This window comes from Plectropomus leopardus, chromosome 7 (genome assembly GCF_026936395.1).
Source record: "Plectropomus leopardus strain MGB_pleo_1.0 chromosome 7, ASM2693639v1, whole genome shotgun sequence".
Classification (NCBI taxonomy): domain Eukaryota; kingdom Metazoa; phylum Chordata; class Actinopteri; order Perciformes; family Serranidae; genus Plectropomus; species Plectropomus leopardus.
The window spans coordinates 4,357,451-4,377,396 of NC_142182.1; the positions used below are offsets into that span (position 1 = coordinate 4,357,451).

The window sequence follows — 19,946 nt, forward strand, 5'->3', positions numbered from 1 at the left end:
CTCAGACACAAAATAACCTCCATTATGATGACACGGGATATCCTGACTTGAGGAACGAGCTCCTACCTGGAGGAGTTAGACAGAGATACAGAGGAGCCTGAGGGGCGATGGCGCCGGCGGCCTCTTGGTGGGGAGCCCAGCCCAGGGCGCCTTCTAGGGGATTTGGATCGACGCCACGGGTCCTTCCACTCATCTGGTCGCCTCATAACTGGAACAGCATCCTTCTTTGAGGGAGGCTCCATTGGCCTGCTGAGAATATTGGGGAAAAAAAATCATCAGAGGGGCAGCGGCACTACAATAGGGGAGTGCTGGTTATATTAAGGGGTGTAGTTAGTCTGAAACTGTTTGGGTGGGTGGGCACTGCATGCATCATCCACATGATTGCTGGGACCAAAGATTTTCCAGCAGTACACTGCATTGTAAAGAAATTATCTCTGTTCTAATGCTGTGGCTGACTGGTGTCTATAATACCTCATTCCCAACAAAATTAGCATGTGCATGCAAGGTTTCCAAACTCAGATAAACACGTTAAAAATGAGCTATAATCGGCTTTCTCATTGCCAGTAGAGCAGAGCTGTGTACACGGCTCTGCAGCAGACAAGTACACCTTTCTGTGTGTGAATTTTTTTTTTTGGTGCGCCTGTTGGACAGACCATAGAACAGGTAAACAGTAGAAAGCTGCATGGATAGAGATCTGTGAAAACTTTACATTAGTTACTTCACTTAGGTGGAGATGGACTGTCATTAGTGGTTACAGTTATCATTGCATCTCACTAGTTAGGAGCTGAAATTAGGGCAGATCCCATCAATGCCGATCAAAGCTGGAGGCGATAACTGTCCACAACCCAAAGACTTTTTACTGATTATCATCAGTGACAAGGAAAAGCAGTAGATTCTCACGTTTAACAATTTGAAACCAGCAAATGTGTTATATATATATTTAAAACATTACTGAAAGAAAATGAATTGCCAGCTATTTTGACGATCTGTTAATTTTCTACTCATCGATTAATCAACTAATTTCAACTGAATCAATCAACTAAAGTTCTAGTATACATGGGAGCTGATTTGCAATGAAGCGCCTGATAGTCCACAACTGAGATATTTTTAATTAACATGTATGGGATTTTCCCCTGCAGAGGATGGTGTCTATTTTTGGGAAAAGACATCAAGATTCAAGTGTTTATCTTAAAGGGTGTATCTAAATATTTGTTGGAGGAAATGAACAAGACGAGTGGACATTCCCACTGTGTGAAACCATACTGTATTACAGAAACTTGCACTGACTGCTTGAAGGAGTTATGTCTGTTGCTGCCTAGTTTCGGCAGAAGTTGACTATGAAAAATCATGTTATGACTGTGTTTGGGTTTATTGTTGCAACTTTGGACTATGTGCTGTACAAACCCTTTGAAGCTTAATATCACATGCAACAAGAAACAATTAAACTAACATCAATCTGAGACAGGGAAACAATATCTGCTCAACCACAACCCGCGAGTGGGCGTTATGTACTAAGTGCATAGACAATATGAGTAAATGAAAACCACATATCCCTGAGTGAGTAAGAAAACAGTGATGCAAGAGCGAGTGACCTCACAGCCACTCATTGAGCTAAAAATAGAATCACAACACAGGAGCTATTTTTAGCTCTCAAATATCTGTTACTATCAACACAACATTTCCTTTGAGGAAGGGAAGAAAAAAGGGAAGTGGGGAAATAAACCCTTTAGGCACACAGAGTACAACAAAACGTAGTAGGATGTTTGCATGCCTTTGTATGTTTAACAACTGTGTCTGAGGAACCTTCTAGATAAGCAGAAACCGGTCTGATGAAAGCAGTATCAGTAGATGCACGAGCTCAAGAGGAACTTTACATGAACCTAAGCAGTTTGGTTTCTAAAACAAAATGGGTGTTAAAAAATAAAAAAGTGTCTTCATAAAATGAGACGAAATAAAGACATTAAATCTTACACCAGCCGAAACAAATGTCCCTAATTTGCCTGTTTTAAATGTAATGTATGATCTAATCATATTGTTGTACACATGGAGTGAGTAATTGAGTTTGCATTATCTGGGTGGAGAGTGTTGTGGGGTTTTTTTGTTTAATTGCTGTTGTTTAATCATCATAAAACATATTTTGCTATGACAAATTACTCAAAGACACTGTGTTTTGAAATTATATCCCTGTGTGAAATAAAACTTTTAAAAATACAATTTGAAAAACTTTCAGATCTAATGTTAGAATAAAACCTGTGTCTTTAAAAAAGGGTGTTTTTTTAAAAACATTTAACCTATATTTAACCAGGTAAGTCCCATTGAGATCAATAATTTCCTTTTCAAGGAAGACCTGTTAACCTTCACAGACCAGAGAGATGAGAGTGTGAATTGCTGAGTAAGCACTATGTAATTCCCAGGCAAATATATCTGCGAAGAGAAGTTGATATAGAACTGCCCTGAAGGATATACAGTTCGGAAAATGCTGTCACCGACTCAGAGCATCAAAAATGTAAGCATATGATGGGTTAAAACGTAGGGAAGCAGGAGCCTCTAAGGTGTATAAGATGAAATTTCTTTGTACTCAGACAGTCGAACTCCCGTGAGTTGACTCAGCTTTATTCGTGTTATTGCACATCAAGGTCCATCACATCTGATTTAGCTGCATTAAATGTAGTTTTTTAAGAATATTTTTCACACTCTAGTGGTTTTGATGGGAGAGGTAAGGGACCAATTTGACTGAAAGAAGGGGCCTCTGAGGTTTGGGTATGGTAAACTTGTTTATTTTTTGTGGTTAACTTGTCAGATATTCTCTCTTTAAATGAACCAGAACAGTTTTTGGTGGATTCACTATTGTGGCAATCCACTGTTGAACAAGGTGTTTCACAAATATAATCTAATCCAGATCTCATTGTACTGTTAAGTGACTATAAGGAGGTAGACAAGCAAAGTTTCTGTTTGATTTTCTGTGTGCGTTTAGGTGTGTTCCTTTGTATCATTCTGAGTCTCTAAATTCAGAGGTTTTGAAGCACCAGTTATCTTGGTGCAGACCTCTTTATGAGGGTTTTTTCTTCAGTTTTTTGAGTTTGAATCTGAAGTGGGTAACTAATATGTCAATCACATTAGAGCTGATCAGATCACAATGCTGAATAAAAGGAAGAGCTGTTGCAAGGGAGAGTGTATACAAACTTTTACACCCAGTGCAATGAAGTTTCACTTTCACTACACCAGCTTAACGGTAAAAAGAAAATCAATATGTGGCGCCAGCTGTTGATATCGTGGCAGATTGCAAAAGTTAAATTAATGTGTGTGAAATCTTGTAGTGTACGTACAGGTTTCCACAAATAGTTAACCATACAAAGCTTTTTACCATTAAACCAAATATTTGCTAATATACTAATACTTGGCAGAAGGGACATCTGTAACTTCTGCAGTCACAGTGACATTGAAATTTTGTTTTACTGCAGATTAGAGAGTAATTAAAGAAATAAATCATCTTTAAAAGAAAATATTCATTTGAGATCAGCTATTACATTTCACTAATCCATACTACTATATACAGAAAATGTCTTGAATCTCAGTACCACTTGGCATTAAAATCTTCCACGGAAAAATTTAACTTAGCCCACCAAATGTGAATTAGGGCACTGCTGCAACACAGCTCACTGCTCAGTCAATTTTCCCTGAGAAAATCAACGCTCTGTATGTATTTTCAAATGTTCCACGTTGAAAGTGCTGATAGGTCCAACCAGTTCCTCTGCAATGACCAAAAGTAGATCAAAGGGATACGTGTACGTCCTTAATGACTTAGTCAAAGTGCAGGGATTCCCATGTTGCCTCTGGCAGGTAATATTGCCAAAGTGCTTTACGTCACCCATCACCGAACACAATAGCTAAACATGGGTGTCGGTTCCCAGGTGTTGACAACACGCCATCATCATTGTTAGTGTCTTCAATGCTGATGAGTTAAAAAACTAGTTTAGTTCCACAATTTCAAAACCACTGACTACAAATGCGGAAAAAACAATGGCAAAGTGTGAAACAACTGACTTCAATCATTCACTGATTAACTGTAGTCAGTTTTACCAAAGGAGGATTTTATAGACCGTTACTCACACCTTAACTTGCATTCGAAAAGCTAGAATAAAACGGGAGATTTATATATACAGTGTATAACATGCTCAAATTTTCTTTAGTTTTAAATAAAAAAACTCTCTCTCTTGAATCAAACAGGTAGGAGAGGAATGAAAATTTGATTTTGATGTGGAATAATAATCCAAACAAACAACTTCTGAGTGCTGAATCAAAGACAAAAGAAGTTAAATAAGTTATTCTTAACCTGAACATTTAATTTCCACTGATTGGTGTAATGGACAAAAATATCTGCACACTGCCTACACCATATACCTGAAAATTATATACACACCACATCTTCCTTTGTAGTATTCATTGCTTTCATAACCAAATAGCAAAAAGAGAACGTGTATGGTTGCACACAATATTACTCACTGTCATTTGCATAATAAACCAGGATTAATGGTTTGCCTCTGCAATCTATAATTAAGTTAGAGACCATGGGGGGCTATATTCACAAAGCTTCCTCATTACAATTATGACAAATTATGACATTTTCTAAGAATTTCCCCTTTAAGTTAAGAATAGATTGTGGTTATGAGTAAGTTATTCAAAAAGCATATCAGCCCTTACATGAGCTGAATGTGTAATGTTAAGACAAAGAGATAGGAGAAATATTCTAAAAATGCTGGATGACAGTAAGTTGATAAAATGATCTGTTCATGGAGGGAAAATATTTGTGACTGATACACGTCCCTTACTTTTAATAACAACAGACATTACAGTGATGACAATATCTATATATTTGGCAACTGGAAAAAAGCAACAGTGCACCGGTGGTGACCTGGGTCTGTCTCAAGCTTCCATCAACACAATCAAACAATGACACACTTTTACTAATTTTCATTGGATGTCATCATCTTGCAGGCTCACTAACAAGAATGTCTGTGACAACAAATCACACCTTTTAGAAGAATGCGTACTACCTAGTAACAGGGTCAACAATACCTCTTCATTAAGTTGTGACATTAAAAGAAATGCTGAGTGATAAAAAAAAAAAAAGATCACAATTATATCTATATAGTTTTCCTCGATAAAAGAACAAATGTTTGATATAATTAAAACACCTGTTTGCCCATAGAGGGGCGCTAATGCACTTTAAACACTAATTTCCACCTATCACTAAACAGAACAAGACAAGACGAGCCACCAAGTTAAAGGTAACAGTAACGCTATAATGTTACAATAACGTTCATAATGCTTATTAAGTTATCTTTAGTATGATGTTTTGACCATTGATAACAGCTGACCAATGGTTGAATTTGCCACTAAATGTTAAGTAAAGCAGCTGTATCGGTCAACTTATCTAATGCTAATGGTAAGCTAAAGAGTTAATGTGACTGAGTTGCAGCATTTTCATTTGAATGATAATGCTGCATGATGAGTAATTACACTTTCCTCATCCGTAAACATAATTACTGTCTGAGTCACGTCAGACTTTCATTGGCAATGGCTGATCCCACGTTACTTCAGATCATCATAAACTTCGTCATCTGACCGAGAAGTAGCAGAAATTAATACTGTGCATGCATAACTTGGACAGAATATACTGTCCGTGGTTTATTTGATTCTTTTTGTATATTCATTGTTTACATTGACAGCTTACACTTACAAAATGTTTCAAACATCTGGTTTAGGAATTTGACATGCTATTGACCAGGACTAAGATTTCTTATTTTTATTTTTATAATTGTTTTGAATCTACCTCAGATTTGTAAAATGTGCCACTGTTTGCAGAGCGTTTCTTCATCTTTCACTCCAGAGCAAAAAGCAGCCTTTAAAGTTTTTTTATCATGATAACATTCTTGGCCATATGGCCTAGCCCCATGTAGAGCACAAGTTTAGATGACTGAAATTTTACAACTTCATGACTGATACTAAGTTGTCCTGTATGTTTTTTCTGTATTAACATAAAGGAAACAAAAAGGAAACTTGAGAGAGCCATGTAATTGTAAAACTTGGCCAATAGCAGTAAGACAACAGTGGCATGTCTAAAATGCATTGTTTAATTAGTGTAATCACTGGCTCATCTCAAGTAAGAGTGTCCGGTTGTGTTTCATTCCATGTTATTGCAATTACAGGAACAACGAAGATAATGGTTGTGCAAGTTTCACCGTGGAGTGTAAGAGTCGGTGACGGTGACATAACAAGCAATAAATCAGGCATAAGAGACAAGCTGACTGAATCACTGGAATCCTGCAGGATTTTAACAGGCTTCTTTGGGTACTCTTGGTTAATTTATGATTGACTGGCATTCATTGACTTACACATGTGCCTACGATCAAATTAGAGTTTTTCCGCAGGGTTCATGAATCCTGTGTAGGTTTTCAGTACCAAGGTGATTTATGTGCAAATCTATTCAAAGATTTGCTAACATTTCATGAATGAGTTGTGCTACAGAATCAGCAGCACTCAATCAGTGGAACCGCAATAAAAGCGCTCAAGCGACACAATTGAGGACTATTAGCGTCTCTTAATTTTTAAAGAGCAAATAAAGACACTCCAACTATTGACTGACCAATGGTGTAACTTGAACATTCACTCAGTAAGTTTGGGACAGACTTTTTGCGGGCTACGCTTTGCTACGGTCCGGCCAAAAAAGGATACTACCATGATGATACCTGATGAACATCAATGTAATAGTATGTAATGATGTAATATAAAGAAAAAAAAAACAACTAAAACTTCACTTACTTGGGTGGCATGCCAAGGGGAGAGCGTGGTTTCAGTTTGTCCTCGTCTTTCTTCTCCCTGGGGTCTCGAGGAGGACGCATCCTCGGCCTCTCCTTCTCATCCCGCTTCATCCGGTCCCTCTCCCACTCCTCTTTCCGCCGCATCCGCTCCTTCTCGCGTTCCCGCTCTCTCTCCCTCTCTCTCTGCCGGCGCTCCCTCTCACGGTGATCTCTCTCCCGCTCTCGGTCCCGATGTCGCTCTCGGGGGTCACGATCGCGTTCACGCTCCTGTCGAGATGACTGTGTTAAAACTCGTGTGCGAAAACGTGTTTGGCTTCCCTTCTTTGTCTGTGGCACCTGGCCCACTCATTCCTGCTAAACTCTTACAACTCACAAATATACAATTTCAGTTTGACAGAAAAGGGCTCGGTAATTTTCCCTAAAATAGATTCCTCTCCACAAAAGCTACTCCAGCAGTAGTAAAAAGTGAATTTATTGTGGACTACTTTTGTCTGCATAAGTGCTCTCATGTCTTTGTGCGATCTGCTGTTGTGCTCTGACTGGACATCAGGCATTTTTGCTTTATTTTGTGTTGTTGAAGGGCTCAGTTTGGCGATGCAAACCTTAATGCTAAAGAGAAATATTAAAGCAGACTGTGAGGGATACTCACACTGTAGTGGTAAGGAAGAGGAGCTTCAGTGTACTGCACTCTGAAGTTTTCATACTGGCCACCTCGCCACAGGGCCTCCATTTCATAGTCGTAGTATGGATCAGCATACGGGTCACTGCAGAAAGAAACACATTCGACCAATTATAAAATGTCTTTCAACGGATACTTAAATGTTTTTTTTAAACAGAGAGGCAAAAAATAGGGCAAAATACCCGTTTTTGTTTTTTCCTTTCATGCTATTGTTTAATACAAGCCGCCTTTGGACATATCTTATAGAATGACAAAATTGCAGAGATATGTTTTAAGACTATAATTCAGTTTCAGTTTGAAGTCACTGAATGCCAAACTTATCCAGTCTGACTGCTCCGCAGGTTACATATTAATTTGTCTTCACTACGGCCAAACAAAGAGTTATTAAGGCTGCTGGTCTACACTTACCCATAAACTGGATCTCTGAACTCCATTTCACTGAAAAAGAAAGCAGATTATTATCAATGACAGAAAACAAAACAACAAACAAAGCATATTTAGTATGTTTAATGTACACTAATTGTGTGTAATCTTAACGCTTTGAAATCTGGATCGCCATAACTTTTCTTGTGCTGCATTCAGATGCCTTTCAAAAGTATTTCAACCTTTAAACCCTGAGAAAAATGATTTCTTTTGAAAACACAGGGAAAAAGGCAACGAGAGACTTGGCAATAAATCTCCTGCAATTTGTAATTAATTAGTAATTTAGAAAATGATTTTAAAAAAGCTAGAGAAAAAAAATATTGCTTAATAATTATATATTTTAATTCATTTTAGAGAATTATTATAATTTCAGCAATTTTGTCACATTATTTCCTTGTGGGAATTTTTTTTTCATTCCTGTTTTTTGTTTTGTTTGGGCAGGGTTTTTAGCTAACTTTCAGGTAATTTTTGGTACTTTTCTATGCCAATTTCTTGCCAATTTCTAGGTCATGTCTTGCTCATTGCCTTCTTCCAATGTTTTCTTTTTTTTTTTTTATAAAATCAAGCCTATTTGCAGAGTTTTGAAATGATTAAAGGGCAAACTTGTGTGTTTGGAGCAGCATAATGTAAAATATTTTCGTATGGAAAAGGATAGCCAGATATGCACCTTATCACAAATAATCATACAACAGTCAGTTCTGACCAAGTATTTTGAGAAGAGACAAGAAGTACTGCTGATAAAGAGTATGACAGCACTCGGATTTTAAACCATGCATGTATAACTCTGCTTTAATTAGCCTCCATTGAGGGTCGTTGTAATAAACTCTGGCCCGTGAAGAAGCACGCATTTACACAAAAAACATTTGAGTTAATTAATAAAAGCTCGTGAGAAAGGAGGGGAAGGAATGAAGCCTGGACACTTCAATGCAAACCCACAGGTATGCTCTAATGACTTCAGAAGATGTGGCAGCGTGCTATCTAATCAAGCTGTTAACTCTTAAACGCCATCAAAGTTAAGGCTTCACTGGTTTCCCAATAAATAGAAACATACAGCTTAAGGTAAGATGACACAAGAGCTGGTCTGTGGAAACATGTACACCTCCACAAAGAAGCACGCTAGTGTGCAGGAATGTGTGACGCCTGGCCGCAGTCCAATCCCAGTACAGGTTTGAACTGTTTGTGCTGACGGAGCTGAATAAATCCTTAAATAAACAAACAAATAATGATCTGCTGCCGCAGTTTATTGTTAACTTATCAATGGCGCTTGAGGACCTGCTTTTAATTATCTCCTGAATCACAGCCGTGCCGATCTTTAGTATAACGGCACTCCCTCTTGTGTCATATTGCTTAATTATACAGAGATTTTATCTTTGAACATCATTTACAGATATACTGGTGTGATGTAACTGGTGGTGGTGGTGGTGGTGGGGGGGGTTAATTATATAGAGTAACTAATGACAAAGACAAAAAAAGTGATTAAAAATTTTAAACTATTTAGAAAGCATCAGAGATGTTTGGTGGCGTATTCCTGTGAGAACTGTAGTTTTGTGGGGCAGTTAAGTAACAGCAAAAGGAAGAATAATGTCACAGAGGTGCTACTGACAGACCACGATGGACGCCGACTTCTCTGTGCACTTTATCATATTATATTATATTATATTATATTATATTATATTATATTATCTCTTATTCATTTAATCTGAGGTAATTTCGTAGCATTGCAAATGTGTTTCATTTTTACAACTGTTAAACTTTTTAAACTCAAAGATTTGTTCAAATAAAGAGGAAGCATCTTTTTGCTTTCTAAATTTTAAAAAGAAATGAGCCGCTTGACAGCATCTTCGTTACGGCTGACTGATGGTGCCTTTCGACAGCCATGGCTAGGTTGGTTTGGTTTGACCCGTCAACCCAGCTTTGCAGGAAGTTACATCACCATTACAAAAGTGCTACCCGCTTGAAGCTGAGTCATTATCTGATGAGGGCTTGTTTAAAGTGATGTTGTGTGAAAGCAGCGGGCTAAAGTTCCCGGGTCTTTCTGTGTGTTTTTTTGAGCGGGTGAGTGTGTGATTTTCCGTCACACAGCAGGCAGGTGAAAGAAGAGCTGTTTGCACAGATGCAGTAAGAGCTCGTTCATCTAAAGTTTCACTGCGGCAGTTTCTGCATTTACTTTCCTCCTTGCAGTATCAGTAGATTTGTTTTTATTAAACAAAACATGCAACCAAATCTATGCTAATTCAGTGATAAACACTCTGCATTTTCACGCTGATTCTTCACAATAAAAGACCTCTGTTATTTTGTTTTGTAAAAGCTAGGGCTGTCAGCGTTAACACTTTAAACGTGATATGATTAATGTGCACACATGACATTTTATTTTTTAAAACTGTAATAATCGCCGGCCAATGTTTCTGTCTTTAAAGGCGGTTACTGGCTGAGTTTTGTGTGAGAGCACTGCCACTGGTATAAACGGAAACTGGAGACCCGAGGAATCCAGTGTCACCAACCATGTCAACCAGCTTTTCAGGAACAAGTTAGGCAAAATTTTGGCGTTGGAAAAACAGAACGTCCATTTCACAGGAGTCCCTTGACCTTGGACCTCAACACACGTGAATAAAAAAAAAAGGTTTTGTGTGTACCCATGAGTCTCACCTTTACAGACAAACTCATTTTATGCTAATCCCATGCAGTTTTTTGCTGTCATTTGATTCCTTATCAAGACAATCTGATAAGATTTGCTTTCCCTTATCAATATAGACTTTAACATGTTTTTGAAATTCATGATAATGGAACTGAAAACGTGATTTAAAAAATATGATTTATCGCATTTAACTATGGAAATTCTACAACTAATCACAATTTAAAAAGCAAATTGTTTGACAGTCCTGGTAAAAGCTTTTATTGTGAAGCAGGAAAATAAGGAATTTTTTTGTTTTTTTGGCACACACGGATCGTTGTGGGTCGGCTGCGGTCGGGTGTGCTTTTGGACCTCTTTCCAAGGAGGGTCCATCTAAGGTGCAATTTGGCATGGAACGACGTGTCTAAACTGATCATGGAAATGCAAATTGCAGCATAGTTTTTAGTGGTAATGGAAACACGGCATAAAAAGCTGTAACTGATGGTGGAGCAGGGACAGGTGAGCATTTGATTACTATTGCACAAAATATATATGTTTGTATTATTCTGAAGCTTCGTTTCATCAAGTTTTGTTAAATCACGCAAGTCTGTTGTGGCTGACTGCATTTAAATAATTCAGGGGACACAAAGAAAAGAAAGTGCTGTTAGCAAGGTAAACAGGTAACCAGAAAAACAACGTGTTGGGTGTAACAGGTTCATACTCTCTGATGATGCGGTAGCTGCGTTCTCTGAAGAAATCATTTTCTTTGTCAAATTCTCTCTCGTCTTCTCCGATGGTCACGTTGAAGCGCTTCTCCTCAAAGTCTGGCTCTTGCTCCTTTCGGATGGTGGCCTTTTTCAGCACCTGTGGGACAAAGAGTCGTATAAAAAAAAACAATTCGATTAAGACATTGATAAGGCTGGTGGCGAATTTGAACCACACAGAGAACTGCAAGTTTTATGATGCCATAAAAAGAGACAAGACACCTCCAGTTGATGCATTAAAAGCTGATTTTTATGAGATAAGTGTGTTGTTCATTTACTATGACGTGTTTCTTTTGTTGTACACGCGAAGTCGGGCAGTTCCCCTTTTTTCACATGAAACAATGCCCTATCAGCATCAAGCCATATTTCAGTGAACATCACAGATAATTTTTTATGACAAGGTGGAGATCAAAATCTATTCGGCTTGAAAATACACTTTAGGAATATATCAAGGGGTGACATTTGACCAACTTTAGCAAAGACTTCCATATTTTTTCCTGATTTTGTTTATTACATTCAACATTAAATATTAAAATTTAGGAAACATGTGGGTGACAACATACCAACCAAAAATTGAACTACTATACATTATGAAAAAAGACATATTTGATGAAAATATGAATTATTTCTGTGAGAGGCATGGAAGTTGGAAGTTTACCTCTTTGGCATGCCTTAGACCTCGCTCCCAGGCACTCTCCACAGGAGGCTCCACTGGAGGAGGTGGTGGAGGGAGCTCCTCCACTGCAGGACCAGCCTAAAACAGATTCATGATAATAATAATTATTATTATTATTTTTAGGACTTGCACAGTGCTTTTCTAAGTACTCAAAGATGCTTTACATGAATAGCAAAAAAACCCAAAAAAACAAAATAAAGAATACAACATACTAAAAAGATGCTTACATGAAACAGAAGAACAAATACAACAAATAGAATACAAATACAAAAAAATTGAGGATAAGACAGTTCAGATTATACTGTAAGTAAAATGGCAGATAAGGTAGAACCAGATCCTCGTCATAAAACTGTAATGTATTTACGTAAAGTAACAATAACAAAGCAGTGAGCACAACCTCCTCAAAACTTACAAATATACACCATTTTCAGGATTTAAAAGTAAGAGAGTAAGAGTACCCAGGGATTATTGGGTATGAGTGGGTGTGGTCCTCCAGGAGGCGCTCCGTTAGGTGAGAAGAGGTCTGGCTTACTGATGAGGGAATAGTTCCCTTTGTCATTGACTCCGGGGTGGATGAATCTACAGTTCATACCCCATGTGCAATTTCCTGTGGGAAGCAAAATGTACGAATAAAGTTTAAAATCATTTGTAGTCAGTTGATAACACAGGCAGAGTTACCCAGAGTGATGTAAAAATAAATATGTACATATTTGTGGCACTTTCTTGGCTTAAGACACTGAAATAAGAGTGAGATGTTATTCATTACGGCTCAAGTAAACTACAAAAGCCCGAGGATAATGTTTTTTATTACGGATGAAACATGATGGTCTTAAGACAAATGCCAGTGAGAGGTATCCTAAATTATCTCAAATGCATTCTTGTAAAAATCTTGGTACAAATTGTGAAAAACATATAGGCCCATATCAACATTAACTGTGGTGCTCTATCCCTATTATCTCTTCTGTAATTATCATTAATGGAACAATAATTAACCCTTATATTTGTTGCTAGCTAACAAACAACTGTCTAAACTGCTTTGTCTCTATGCTTCTTATTGAAAACACGTCTGACTATGACCAACAGAAAAAAAGTCAAATCTATAGTAAGTGCAACAGCTCCTCCTGCTGTCAAACAACTACAACTAACAAGAGTTGACATAAATGGGAACATGATCCCTCACATGTTCATGTTTCTAATCACAGCAGCACAAATACATTACCACAGTTTCAGATCGTTAAACATCTATAATTATATAGATGTTACATAGTTGCAATTGAATGTTTAAGGGGGCACGGGATTTTAGAGTTCGAGTCAGTGTTCAATAACTGTTAATGTCTCTTCACTGAGTCTTATATGTCAGAGTTTAACCTAACAGCATTATTTGTGCGCATCAAAGTTCGACACAAGTCATAGCACGTTATCTTCACGTGTGTTACTTTACGGCCGTCCTAACAGATGTGACAGCAGCCCCGTGCTATAATCCTCTTTAGAAACACAACACTATAACTGTCAAAAATGAGCGCGGGACATGGACACGAAAAACCTGCTCATTAGGAATACATATCACAAACTGATTTTCTTTTTTTTATTAACACAGTAGGTATTTACAAAACATCAACCCTAAACTGAAATATTTTTTGTTATTTTGCTCAATGAATGAATATTACATACACTGAAAAGCAATGCATCTTATGTTTTATGTTATATGTTATATGTTATGTATAATATGTTTATTCCTCTACAGAGAAGATTTGATGATCACAAAAATTAGGTGGGGTAAAAGTGGATTTATTGATATTGGTATCAGCTATTAGCCAAATGAGTTGTTATCAGCACATCGGATATTGGCAAAATATCCAATTAGTGCATCCCTTATATTTGGGTTTTTGGAGTATCCCATTTATGTGTTTGAGTACGTAAACACCACATCCTGTTTTTTGAGGAGACTGGTAAAAAACTCAAATATGCTAGCTTAAATACTCCAAAGGAAACTGGGATACTGCTGCATGTAAGGTTATCCATGTAAGATTACTGCAACAATTTCATCACATACAACAAAATTTTGTGACTTTTCTAAAACTTGGGATGATTTTTATTAATTTCATTACTGTTTAATGCCTGGAAAATAAGATTGGGAAATTCAATAACTTTTTCAGGTTTTCCATGACCATGAGGAACCTTGGAATATGTGCTCATGTAAACGCCACATCCCGAATATGATCATAATCAGGATAAGCAGTGTAAATGAGTTATTCATGTCTGTTTAAATTTCTCATTGAGTTTCTAAACAATGTCTGAAATACCCACAAAGTCTCAAAGTCCAAAGTACATCTCACCATGAGTTAAAAGACTAATTTATTATCACAACAAACCAAGTACGACAGACGTAAAACTTTTTATGAATAGGCAGCATTCAGCCTCTAAAGCAGCATCATCTTTAAAAGCTTTAATGGTTTCCCAATATAATATAGAGAATCGAGGGGAACCATTAAACATGATTCTTTAAGATTTCCAACAGACATATATAGTGAGTTAGACATTTTACTTTTGAAAGATGAAACACCATTGCTCTCTGGTGGACAAGCTATGTAAGGGCTACGCTGCTCTAAAATGACCTGAAACATTTCTTTGCCGATGTGGCACTCACCTTAAAAATAAAATTTGCACTTATAATATCAGCCGTGATGATATATTTGTTGAGTTCTGGGGTAAAACCTGCTCTCACCACCTACCTTTGATGAAGAACCTGCAGATGGGACGTGGTCTGATCTTCCTGTCTGAGGGATCTTTAACCTCCCCCTCCTCCAGGTCATCATCCTGCACACAAACAAAGAGCAAACCAAAATCCATCTTACTGTTTCTGAGTATCTGCTAATCACGCTAAAAAGAATTAACATATAAAATAACTCTATTTCATGTTCTAAAGTTGGTGCAATATTCTGCAGATGGCAACTGGCATTATTTATTAAATGCAACATAAAAATCGAATAAAGCAATGAAACAATATTGACAGCTTTTGTCTTCAAAACAGGAACAAACAAAAGTATGTGACCCCGGGGTTACCACTCAGAATCAAAGTAGGTCTACGACTTCATAGGGAGAAAAATACTGAAATATATCGACAAAAAAGGATTCAAGAGCAAAAAAGTATTCAGAGCTCCACTCAGTCTGCAACATTTGAGAGCGGCACATGCACAGATCTGTGAGAGCAGAATCTAATTTGAGTGTGCGATGCCAGTCGAGCGCACATTTGTTTTTGAGTCTGTTCTGCAAGATGTCGCTTGCCAACTACTTTTTACTGGCAAACTGCAACCAGACCCTCTCTCATCCAGATACCAGAGACAGGCCTTTTTCTAAGTCTGCACAAGGAAAAAAAGCTTCTCTTCTAAAGATATTGACTGGTTAGAGGTCTGATTCTCTGCCCGAACCCAAGTGGGCTCGACCCACCCAGGCTGGACTGTAATTTGTCACTACTCCTTCAGGCTTGAATTGTTAATTGTTAATCAGATATATCAGATTCAAATTATTTTCATGCATAATTTGAGCTGGCGTACAGAATGGGAGAGACAAACAGTGGGAGAAAATGATGAATCGTACATGATTGTGAACAAAACTTCACACATCGGTGCATATTAGAGCTATGTTACGTCGACAGCTACAGAAAATGAATTTGCCGTTACGTTACATAACATGAAAGGCTCTCCACGGAAGATTTATGTAACAATTTCATCATACACAACAAATTTCCACAACTTTTTAAAAACTTTCAATTATTTTTTTTACTAATTCCATGCCTTTTCCAGGCCTGGAAAATGTGATCGTGAAATTCAATGACTTTTCCAGGTTTTCCATGAATGTGGGAAGTTGAATCTTAGTAAATTGTAACACTCACGAGAGTTTGTAATTTTTCACTTTCACCCTAATTTTCATTTGCATTTGACGGTCCTGTGTGTGTGAGCTTTAGGGATATATGGAGGCAGAAATTGAACATTCATAACTAAGTTTACATTAGCGTATAATCAGCTAAAACTAAGAATCCTTGTGTTTTCGTGACCTTAGAATGAGCTGCTTGTACCTACATACAGAGCAGGTCTTATTCCACGTTATCTGCCATGTTGTTTCTACAGTAGCCCAATACGGAAAAACCAAACACTCAGTGTGTTTACGCAGTTAAGTCGAGCTCCGGTCATAGCTCGATTAGGCCATTTAATTGTCCTTGTCCCAATATAAAAGCAACGGGGGAAAATCGATTTATTGACGGAGTATGTCCGACTCTTAGGTGAAGTAGGTGAAGATATACCCTCTTTCAGCTTGGTGCAATAAAGCTATATTTAATTCGTACAATATAGACTGAATTACAATCACAACTGTTTATTTTCAGTATCTTCAAGGCAGAAAAACCACCACGTCACGTACATATAATCTAACGGTGCTGAGCCAACTCTATCTCTATTGATTAGTTTTAAGCCACCTAAAAAAATCAGTATCAGTTTAAGTGTAGCCTATGCTATATTTAGAATATTTTCACCTCTTTAGATTGCCGTAAGACAGCCCTTACCAATCGAGATTTTCAGCTGTTATGTCAAAAACATCAGACTCCATTGAGAAAAACTGTCTTTCTACTCCACTGAACGGCAGAGCTGCTGCTCTTTTGCTGCCTCCATCAGCTGTTGTGGAAGGTAAAGAGGTGAAAATAATCAAATACAGTGTACACTTAAAATGATACTGATTTTTTTAGGTTGCTAAAATATTTTTTGTTTTGGTCCCGTCCACAGCTGTATATTGCTTAGCTTCTATGCTGCTGTTGTGGGACTGTATTATTTATTTTTTAGAGGAGAGGGGAGGCTGGGGGTGTGATGTATTTTTTTAAAATAAATACAAAATACTACCTTTTAAGTTGTATGTCACTCACCTAAGCCAAAATTAAAAACACAAGTCACTAAATCCTGCACACTTGACCTTTAAAAGTGAAATGTAAAAAAAGGCTAAGAACATTTTTTTCCATTTATCTGCATCCAGCTAATCACCAAACACTGATAAACAAATAATCCAAACTACGATCACTTACATCAATCTCTCCTTCATCAATCTCTCCATCATCCTCTTCCTTCTTTTTGTCTCTGAAGGAATCTCTGCGCATCCTCTCGGGCCCTCTGGAGTCTTTAGGAGACGGGGGGAGGATTGGTTTCTTCTCCTTCTTCTTACTGCTCTTGTCTTCACTCTCCTCCTCTTCTTCTCTCTCTGCTTTTGTGTCTTCCTCATCTTCCTCTTCCTCATGTGCAGGGATGCTGGGCTCCTCTGGGACCTCCTCGTCATAATCCAGCTCGTGCTCGTCCAGCTCGCGGGAAACAGACGCCGAGTCATCCTTCATCTCCCTCACCGCGACAGCTCTCCTCCTCTGTTCTTCCTCAGCTCTCATCCTTTCGTCCTCCTCTTCCTCCTCAGCTTTGCTTTTGTTGTCCTCCTCCTCATCATCATCATCCACATCAGCTGTCTCGGGCTCGGCTGAATCGTCCTTTCTGTAGTCATCGTATCCATCGTCCCGGTCTTCTCCGTCCTCTTCGGCAGTGAAGCTCTTGCTCTGTTCTGGCTCTGAGTCTGGAGACTGTGGCGTGTCAAAGACTCTATCCTCTTGCTCCTCTTCCTCCTTCTCGTCCTCCCCATCCAACTGGTCCCCCTGTGGACCATCTTCATCTCCTTCCATCAGCACAATGGTCCCATCCTCCTGTCCCATTCCCTCTGTTTCTCCTAACGGCTCCTCATCCTCTGGATCAGAGACAAAGTCAGGTACCACCTCATCGTCTTCTTCCCTCTCCTCCTCTAATTCAGAACTTCTTCCCCTGCCTTCCACCACATCATCCTCTTCCTCCTCACCAAGCCCCCCATTTTCCTCTTCGTGGACTATCTCACTGTCTGAGATGACCCTATCCTCCTCTTCATCAGGAGAATCCAGCAGCTCACTGTCAGAAAGGCCCTTCTCCTCCTCCTCAGGGGACTGAGGGGACTGCGTAGGGCTTTCAGGAGTATCCATTAAAGAGTATTCTGGTGTAAACAGAAAAAAACAGTCATCTGTAAGTAACTGTCAACATGCAATATCCAAACTGAGCCCACACTAAATTTCTGCTTGTCTATATCATGAAAAGAACTCATCTTTACATGTCAGCAAGGTTGCATAGCAGCTAGAATATGACTTCAGAACAACATAACCAGTGAAGCTGCAGAAATATAAATAATGCACTCTGAAAAAGAAAATATTAATATATAAAATTATTTTCCAACTGCAAATGACCACAACACAATTTCTGTTGAGGGAAAAATTCAAAAGAGAATTACCAGAGAAATTGCATTCCTTATTAAAGCTCATTAACACATACTTAACCCCTTGAAGCATGGATCGATTTAAATGTTTTGCACTGCATGTAGACACTTTTCACAACCTATTATACCCTTTGAAAACTAACCAAATTGGTTTGATTTTTTTCAAAGTGATGGGGTGAAAAAACAACTGGTGAAGAAATGAACTGCAAGAAATTAGTAAAAGGTGACAAGAAAATGACATAAAATCAGTTTAAAAAAAAAAAAGAGGCAGGGTTATTTCTTCCCGCTGCTGTCAGACTGTACAACCAGCACCGCTCCAAGTATACCACACACACCAAGTGGACTATTTATCACAACGTTCAATTATTTTCCATTTGCACTTGGTGTAAATATTTTTCTTTTAATTGTTCAGTTTTGCGTCTTATTTTACTGCTTTGATCTTTGCTTTATTTATCTTGTAATGCTGTGATGCAAATAATGCAAATTCCCCATTGTGGGACTAATGAAAGATGATCTTATCTTATTCTGTCTTATCTTATTAGCAAGTTATCCAATAAAACAGGGAAATATTATTTGTTTTGCTTAACTGGTTTTCTTGTAACGTTTTAATAACTGTCTTGTTAAGTTGTTTATTGCCTTCTCCCCATTTTCTTTTAGGAAATCACACTAATTTGCTAATGTGTTAAAAGGTTAACCTAATACTGTATGTATACTGTAGATACTGTAGCAGAGAACTGCACAAACAGACAAACTCAGTCTGGCATATGAGCCTCTCGCAGTAAAGCATATTGGACTATATCACACAAAAATGTTTGTTTTTGGGGTGATTTGGACTTTGCCTGAGCAAAGAAATGCTAACCAACGTTAGCTCGATAAACTGATTATATGAATGGAAAGGACTAGAAATTCAAGATCACTAAATGAGGTTTAGACATAATAACATGTGCATAATTGACAACTGATTTAATTACTGTCAGTTAGCTCCGTGCGCTATGAATCTAACAGCAAATACTGGCAATAGTAAGCTAGCTAACAACTGTCGAGCTATAAAAAACATCAAATGCCTCGTAATGATTAAACTACCCTATTTTAGTGTGCAAAGTTAGACAACACGTCCGAGTTTGCAAATAAATGAATGCCCCAGCAGCGTAAACATGACCGGTGGCTGAGTTAATACTTGTGTTAGCTGGGTCGCGCTAAGAGGCAACAAGGCCTTCGCCGCCGACAGAGCAGGCTAGCCGACGAGCACACTGCCCCGCCGAAAAGCTGCCTTTCCTCCACAAATATAAACAAATACACCGGTCATTTTAACGGTATGACTAACCGGATTTAGCCGCTTTAGCAGCGAGCGGACACTGTAACACACTCGTCTGTCTTTGAATTAACAATGCAAGCCTCCCCCGAAGCTAACTTTCAGCTCGCAGCGCAGCCAGCGCTCTGCTAGCTGCTAAAAAACACACATTTTCATTCACCTTGCCGACCCGGAGCTCTTCAAAGACGGCACTGCTGCGTTAACAACTGCCCTCTCCTGCCGATGGCGTTTTTGTACAGCTTGCAATGAATATTATACGGTTTAGTTTAACAGCTACGGTGGAGAAAATACAACACTCCGCACGACACGGCGAGAGCGGCCATTACCTCGACGTCATCAACA

At 38.3% G+C, this 19,946-nt stretch overlaps 1 protein-coding gene across 1 annotated transcript in view; it reads right to left on the reverse strand.

Moving 5' to 3' along the window:
• Positions 1 to 19,946, reverse strand: part of zc3h18 (zinc finger CCCH-type containing 18) — a 37,140-nt gene extending 17,194 nt beyond the window's left edge. The window contains exons 1-10 of the mRNA XM_088079701.1: positions 19,765 to 19,946; positions 17,043 to 18,016; positions 14,707 to 14,791; positions 12,433 to 12,581; positions 11,957 to 12,052; positions 11,256 to 11,398; positions 7,909 to 7,938; positions 7,471 to 7,585; positions 6,823 to 7,088; positions 67 to 249 (exon numbers count right to left, since the gene is read on the reverse strand). Of these exons, the coding sequence (XP_087935827.1) occupies positions 67 to 249; positions 6,823 to 7,088; positions 7,471 to 7,585; positions 7,909 to 7,938; positions 11,256 to 11,398; positions 11,957 to 12,052; positions 12,433 to 12,581; positions 14,707 to 14,791; positions 17,043 to 18,005 (2,030 nt within the window). The 5' untranslated portion in view covers positions 18,006 to 18,016; positions 19,765 to 19,946. The remainder of the gene's footprint in view (positions 1 to 66; positions 250 to 6,822; positions 7,089 to 7,470; positions 7,586 to 7,908; positions 7,939 to 11,255; positions 11,399 to 11,956; positions 12,053 to 12,432; positions 12,582 to 14,706; positions 14,792 to 17,042; positions 18,017 to 19,764) is intronic.